We start from the raw sequence: 8361 nt of genomic DNA on the forward strand, positions 1-8361 counted from the left end.
TGAAATGAGTGAACAACATCTACATTAAAAACATATTTTATTTGACAACCGCTACTTTTCAACACGAACTATAGTGTCGCAAGTAAACCAACGCGATTAAGTATCTTCTATATTTGTTGCGCATATTTCATAAGTACATATTTTTTTTATTTTGACGTAGTTATTTAACAGTACGTAATCAGCCCCAAATCGCGATAATATCTAACATATCGCTATCGGTTTGATCTATTTTATAACATCGCATAGTATTCAGGAAAATTCTATTCCTTAATGAATTATACCTAAACATGCACGTCTCTGACAGTTACCAAACCCTTCGCAATATCACCTCTAGTTCAAGGCAAATTTCGCCATGGAATGATTTTCGAGATGAATATTTAGCAACGAATCAATCGTTTCTATCATGCATTGATTTGCAATCATCATTCGCAATTTCTTTTTAAATCCTTTCGTTCTGTTAAAATGCAACGCGCAATAAATGTATGCGCTATAAATTATTTATGTACAATTATGCTACTTGAAAATGAACGATACAAGAGCATCAGAACACATTCAAAACACAAAAAGCCGCCTTATCAAAGATCCAGACTTTTGGATTATGCTTTATATCGATCATAAATATCGTTCTATTGTCTTAAATGCATCGTTAAAAATAACGATCAAATGATATTTTGAATTAACTATTATATTGATTTAGAGATACTTAGCTACCTCGACCGATCTTTGAATATTTCGGATCTCAGGACGGCAAAATATCTAACTCAAGCACATTCTGAGTATTCGACACTCGATCGTCGCTCTTGTGCACTAGGACATTCTTGAAGTCTCTTAGCTTTTGCGGCTGAAGAGTCGCATTAGGATTCCTTGGAAGTGTGGCGATGGGATTAGTATTGTGATTCATGTAAGGTTTCTCGTAACGATTGATACCATTTGCTGATTCCGAATTGTGTCGTCGTTTCACCGTGGTTTCCACATTTGATTGCTTCGGTGATAAGTCCTCGAAGCACGGCACCGTTTGCATTGACACTGTGTTTCGGCAATCATTGAAAAGAGATCTGGGATTGAGAGTAACTTCGCGAGCGGATCCAAAGTGTTTGAAACCGGCGCAAATTGGTGAATTGTTCATAAAGCTACTATCGGCGGGAAGGCATGATTCAGTAATTCGTTTCTCGATTTTGATCTCGGTGACGTTCTGCCGGATTAATAAATCCGGCGCCGCTTCCGGTAGTGGCTCCTGGGAGATCGGCGGCCACTTGAGATCGCGCGCCATGTCTCGTTCAATAGCTAAAAACTTCCGTCGAGATTTATCCAAGTCATGCCAGCGATAGCGCAATTTGCCAAACACGAGGTACTCTACAAACAGATACTCAACCAATAGCGCAATCACGAAATTTACTATGCCATAGCCGACCAGGATGAAGCGAAAGCCCAAATCGTCGGGTAGTATGAGTTCGAACCAATTAACCAGCCACTCGAAAGGACATATTGCGAGATAGATGGAAAAGAGACTAAGAAACACGAAAGAGGTAAGTAGGCCATAATTAGTGAAGAGGGATTTTCTATATGGCGGTCCTTTGGAGAACGCTACCGCCAAGATGATATACTGCATAGAACTGACGATAAAGACCGTGTAATTCTCTAAGCAGCTCACTTCATCCTTATCCTCGGTTACGGCAGGGTTGAATGGTTTAAACCATGACATCTGCTGCAAATGCCAGAGACTCGTGTATTGGAAAATCGCGACGATCAGAAGTTGGGTGATCAGACTGAGAATTGGTGATGTGCTGATGAGACTATTGAGCGGTGCTATTTTTACCAGTGGGCCCTCATAGGCCTCTGTGCGACCGAAAAAGAAAGCGAATATGGAAATGATGAAGAGATCGATGTACAAAAACTCGATGTCCGTCAAATTGGACTCAATGTTGTAGAGGAGCATCACCGAGATAAATTGCGTGAGTGAGTAGGCAGCCATGTATTTAAAAATGCCAAAGGAAGTCACTAATGCGGCGCGACCTTCTCGTATTACCGTCAAAACGCAGGAGATGTTGGTTTCGCGACTGGTGAAAGGCGAGGCAACGGAAGATTCCGTGTCCGACAAGGATATCCCGGTGTGCGCCGCTTTCAATGCACCGCAATCGTTAGCACCGTCTCCCACCATGGCTGCGAAAAAAGAAATTTTATGTCAAATTATTAAGATTCACAAGTTGTCTTTTTGATTCGCTGCATTTGTCATTCCGTTAACCCTCCGGAGCTGAGATAGATCTAATGAACCCACTCAATTAGGATATTCTCTATGTTACACCTGCAAATTTGAATTATTGCCAAAAAATTTTGTATTCCGTTAAATGAGACGTTTGATGATTTTTTATTCGTGAATTTTACTATTACAACGTTTCTGATTCGACATCACTTTGTAATTATATATGGCTTATTAGTTCAATTACGTATATAATTGTTTTTGCATTATCAGGTAACATTTTTATAATTTATATTTTTACTTACAATAATCGCATGCAATAATAATAGATATGTATATGTTGCTAAGACTAATATTCTTATGCAACAGTACTATGCCATTGGTGGATCGCAGTAAAATCTTAAAATAAATTTAATATTTATATTTTTTATATTTACACACAGAGTCACTATAAGTCACAAAAATTCACACTCGTAAAAGTGCATCTAAATATACAAATTTTGTATCATTTTTTTTTTTATAATTAAAGTATAATGTATATATTTTAAAATTTAGTAAGTATTTATTAGTTTTCAAGGAAAAAATAAAAAATATTTTTCAAGAAATGATGTCCCATGGTGTCTCATACCATAAGTCATACACAAAATAATAGAATTATGTAAAAAATAACGGTAAAATTGAAAAATATTTTCAATTAATATTATACATTCTTAGCATAGTCACTAATACAATAAAATATAATTAATAATTATTAAATAATAATAAAATAGAAAGTTATAAGAAAACAAATAACCATTAATATAAAATTTATTACGATAAAATAAAAATTAATTGCTTAAAAGTATAAACTGCCCTTTTAGTACAAATATTTTCTATATTGTTCCGTATTGGTGATTTCATCATTAGTATTTATTGATCCATGATATCAATTATACATTTAATAAAAAACTATAAAAAATAAATGTTATTACTTGTAACGTAGTAAGTTGAGAAAAGATGCGCAAAAATTTGCACCTTATCTTCATATATGTATCTTCTACAAAAACAATATTAAAACATTTTTATGCGGTTAAAAAATTACTATTGTACCACATTAATGATCGATGTTTTTCGATACAATAAAATTTAATCACTGCCACTTAGATAAAAATATAGGCAACGAAAGTAACAGTCGTATTGTACAGTAATATTAATTTAAACATTCTAGATTATATTAAACAATGATCTATGATGATCCGTGATTCATGAGGCCCTTGTACAAGTGATGTCGTGCGGCTCCGTATGAAAACGACTTATAATCGGATCGATTTTAACTGTTATCACATATTTATTTTATACGTGTATAAGAAGCCTAGGATTATTAAGTTCAAGAACAAAAAGAAGAAGAGATTAAATAATTTTATAAGGATATACAATGCTGGATTGAAATTGATATCTCAGTGAGAAATGACAATAAAATCGATATCGATTCGTTGTCGATTTGATTTGATTCTTTCAATATAAAATCGACATCGATTCCATTATCATTTCTCACTGGAATTTGGCAGGAGTTATAAGTATTCTTTAGATCTAGGTGACGTTTAGGAACTGATAGTCCATTTCACTTTCAGTATCATTAACATAAATTAAATGGGTCTTATCTAACGTGTAACTGTATGTTACAAATTTTAACGTCAGCTTCGGAAGCTTAAGGATACGCTATACATTGATTAATATAGATGTTTTTTTTTGTTCACACTTACCAACATAATATCCTAAGGACTGCAGTTCTTGAACCAACTGCTGCTTCTGATCCGGCGACATTCTCGCAAAAATGGCACCGCGAGTCACCACTTTAGGAATCAATTCTGGATAATACTGCTTTATTAATGCCCACGTTTTTCCTGTCAACGCGAACGCGTACTTGTTCTTGGAATATTGCACACTGTAATTCAAACAGATCAATAAATCAATTACATTTATCCAATAATTTTAATAGATCTTGTCACATTGCTTAAGAACACAGATATATAAGATACTTACTCATCCGATAAATAATTGATATTGTTCTCCAACTTAGTATTACCGAAGGAACCGCTCTCAACAGTATCCAAACTAACCACACTGTTCAGATCGGATATTTCGCTGAGATCGGGCTGACTATTTGGTGAAGTTGGTGATGGTTGACTATCGCTCTTTGTGAAGTAAATCTGTGGTTTCATCTGATTCTGCTGATTCGTCGAGACGGCGATCACAGGCGTACCTGGCTTCACGATGTCGCAGTCTCTGGCCACTGAGAGTGCGGTCAACATATTGTCGCCCGTTACCATCACCGTCTTAATGCATGCAGTATTCAGTTCGGCGATCACCGGTGAAGTCTCGGGTTTCAATCGGTTCTCCATAATTATGAGCGCTAAGAATGTTAAATCAATCTCGGCAGCTTCACGATTTATGCGTTGCACCTTGGCGTACGGAAGACGATTCAGAGATTTGTGCGCGAGAGCGATCACTCGATATCCTTCGGATGTATATTCTTGTAAAATAGCTGTGAAATCTGGAGGAACTACAAAAAGAACAAATAGAGATGTCATTTGTATTAATAGAATTAAAACAGTAAGATTTAATGATTACGTAAGATTATATTAAATTGTAAAACTTTAAACTTAACGTGACTCTTCATTATTGCACGATAAAATACTCAAGATTGAATTCATAAGAAATGCTTGACACAAATTTATTGTGTAACCCACTCGTCTTACGAGTAGACGAAAGATCTCTTCACGTTATTCGTTATCGTCTGACAAATATTTCTTATCCTCCTCTCTATATTCCTCACCATTAGTCACTTACAAAATATAATATAACTGTAAAGACTTACTGGATTCTGCTCTTGAGAGAGTGAGGATCATCTCTGGACTACCCTTGCAGTAAAGATCATAATGATTGGCGCCCAATGTCCTGGTAATCACGCTCATCCTTTGAAGACTGGATGTAAAAGGAAACTGCCGGACAATGCCTACTTCCAGTCCTTGTTCGCCCAGTTCCGTCGCAGAATCGCTAAACGCGGCATCACATAGATTATTGAGAGATATACCGTCTACCACATCGGAAGACATGGAGTTTTGTCGACTGAGCGTATCGCCCAAATCGTTGGGCAGTCTTTTAAGAAGCTTAGAGTTTTTTGCTGGCCTGACGATCGTCGGGAAAAGCATAGAAAATTTAGATGTATCAGATACATCAGGTTCCTCCAGCGTCCATCCAGTGGATTCAAACATTTTCAAATCGAGCGGGTCACCCATCAATTGATTATCGATTATGGTGAGTCCATGGCATGTAACCATGCCAATAAGAACTTCGGATAACGATAGACTAGCAATGTCCTTGATAGGTAACTGAAACTTGCCATCTGATACACTTACCACGCCCCACATATCCAAACCGTCTTCGGTTAATGTTCCAGTCTTATCGAAGCAAATGCAATCGATGGATCCCGACACGTTAATCGTTCTCGGACTCGTGCAGTATATTTTTTTCTTTTCCAATCTACGTTGCGCTACGAGACGTCCAACCGTCATGGCAGCTGGTAACGCCGGCGGAACAACAATAGTGATGAGATCTAACGCTTCCAAAGCAACATGACTACTGTCAATGCTTTTCATTACTTTTGACACGATAGTATAAATAACGCCGATGCTGGCTATGCATGCTAGTAATGTGACGAATTTATATGAGTCTTGCTCGAACTTGAAATCCACAGGTGGGGGATACATAATGGATCGCACAAGATCACCTTTGCTGGTATTGAAACCTGTTCTGATAACCACAGCTAGAACCTAATGTTACAACACAATCATTTCCATTTATACAACATTAAAATACCAATTTACAAATATAAAATTTATATGTTAAATAAGTTGACTTACCTTTTCACTACCGTAGTATCTTGTTTGAATAATTCTGGTACCGCAGAAAAGCGTATGCCTAGCATGTTCTTTGGTATTATATATCACATCATTGGAAGAAGGAACTGGTGTCTTTGTGACAGGTACTGATTCCCCCGTCAGCATAGACTCATTGAGAATGCAATTGCCAGTCAGCAGCACGGCATCGCATGGCATTAGACATCCATGAGACGGAATTACCAAAACGTCACCGGGCACCAAGCGTTCGGCCGGCACTATTGCAGTTTGGCCGATTGTACGATCTCGCATCACCGTGGCAACGTCAGATGAATGTACCGTCGATCGCAAATTATGCTGATTCTAAGATGAACAAAATTCGATCAGATTGATCATAACACGAGATATATAGAAACTATAAAAAAAAAGGAAAAGTGACTCACTCGTCGTGTTTGAAAAACTGCCATTATAATGCCGGCACTTGACATCGCGAGAATGACCATGGCGTAGTAATAATAGTCGTCCGCGACCCACAAACAAAAACTAAATAATTGGAAGACGTAAAACGGGTTGAGCACTTCGAGGCATAACAATGTTAATATGCTTTTCACGGGAATCACAATCTCGTTATTGCCATAAACATTACGCCTATCGATGTAAATAGTCCAATTAATTAATTTAAACGACATTAAAATGTCATAATTGAGTTATGACTCATTTTCATTAGTGACCATTTCTATCAATATAGATTAGTTTTAATTAACTTACTCTTCATCTTTTTATAGTTTTTCAAATTAGAAAAAGATGATGAGTAAGTTGAGATTAAAGTTAATCTATATTGATGGAAATGGAAACAAAAGACACTCAAATTATATAGTTCAGCTTTTACCTCATGTACTGTTCCTGAGAACTAAGACCTTGTGCTTGATGTAATGTGGATGTTAAAACGTCAGTATCGAGGCCACGCAATTTCAAGAACTCCGATCTCTCCGGGTCCCAGACGTAAGTCAGCTTCTTGCAATTGAAAATGGTAATGGATGGCACCTCTAAAAATATTCCCTTATGTCTGAAATGCACAAACAATGACGCAAAAAAGCATACTGATTTTTACTCACGTTTGAATTGACCCCCAAAAAGATGCACAGATAACATTGCATAAGTTTCCTTTTCTTCTTTGGTGGTTATAACACTGCCATCCCATGCGTCATCCATCAGAGATTCTTCATGGAAAGATTTATTACTATAAAATAAAATAATAATTTAAAAATAAGTAAAGAATTGATCGAGGCTTGATGCTTATTTTTCTTTTTCTCTCTCTCTTTCTCTATATAAATTTTAAATACATCTTCTTTAATCTAATAATTTTTATATAATGTCTTTATATAATGTCTTATATAAAAATAATAATTGCTAATATTCATTTTATTATCTTGTTTGATACATTACTAACATAACTTCCTTAGCGGTCACGTTCCTCAACTTCTTCACATAATAACTTGTGTGTTTTCCTTGAAACTTTTCAATTAACAAAACGGTTTCTGCCTCTTCCAAAGAGCATTTTATGTGGGTGGCTTGAAGCATGAGATGCGGTACCCAATGGAATATCAGCCTCAGCAGACCTCCAGTAATGACAATCAGGAACCAGATAATAACGGTCCGTGCATGGTTTCGTCTATAACTGTAACAATAATAAGCGAAAATTAAGTGGACTGCGAGGTTTTCAAAGAGAATTCATTTATGATTACTTGACGTAATGCAAATGACATACCCATAAATTTCCATCTGGTCCTCTTCACCAGGATTAATGTAATCTACGCCATTCTTCAAGTGTAGAAGGCCATTTGCTCTGGTACCTGAAACAACGCCAAAATTGTTACAACGCGTAGCCATTTGCACGCCGAACGTCCTGGTGAATGTTCGTTCACCAATAGCGAACTTTGTGTATGACTGACGCTTTCTCCGCGACGTTTCGTAAGATTCTACTTGTTATTGATATAGCAATAGACGTGCAGAATGCGGCGCGTTTCTGACGGCACTACTGGTACTACTGGTAGCCTTTATAACTCCGATCGCGTCAAATCACGAGGGGAATGAGAGAGAATGGAAATTGTGCGGTTATCGAGGATAATCGTGATAAAGTAGCAAGATAGAACAGGACAAGCGCGTTTATTTAATATATATATATATATATATATATATATATATATATATATATATATAGTAGAGACGCTATACATACGACCAACAAATAGTAAGTTTAGTTAACGGTAAAACGTAAAAATAAAT

The 8361-nt window shown here is 36.5% G+C and overlaps 1 protein-coding gene across 1 annotated transcript in view; it reads right to left on the reverse strand.

Moving 5' to 3' along the window:
* Positions 1 to 739: 739 nt before the first annotated feature.
* LOC105623308 (probable cation-transporting ATPase 13A3) overlaps positions 740 to 8361 on the reverse strand; it is a 7939-nt gene continuing 317 nt past the window's right edge. Inside the window, exons 2-11 of the mRNA XM_012204706.1 lie at positions 7844 to 7928; positions 7526 to 7753; positions 7191 to 7315; positions 6965 to 7121; positions 6519 to 6723; positions 6100 to 6438; positions 5055 to 6009; positions 4220 to 4739; positions 3940 to 4121; positions 740 to 2160 (exon numbers count right to left, since the gene is read on the reverse strand). Coding sequence (XP_012060096.1) covers positions 740 to 2160; positions 3940 to 4121; positions 4220 to 4739; positions 5055 to 6009; positions 6100 to 6438; positions 6519 to 6723; positions 6965 to 7121; positions 7191 to 7315; positions 7526 to 7753; positions 7844 to 7928 — 4217 coding nt within the window. The remainder of the gene's footprint in view (positions 2161 to 3939; positions 4122 to 4219; positions 4740 to 5054; positions 6010 to 6099; positions 6439 to 6518; positions 6724 to 6964; positions 7122 to 7190; positions 7316 to 7525; positions 7754 to 7843; positions 7929 to 8361) is intronic.

Source organism: Atta cephalotes (genome assembly GCF_000143395.1).
Source record: "Atta cephalotes unplaced genomic scaffold scaffold00055, whole genome shotgun sequence".
NCBI classification, from domain to species: Eukaryota; Metazoa; Arthropoda; class Insecta; order Hymenoptera; family Formicidae; genus Atta; species Atta cephalotes.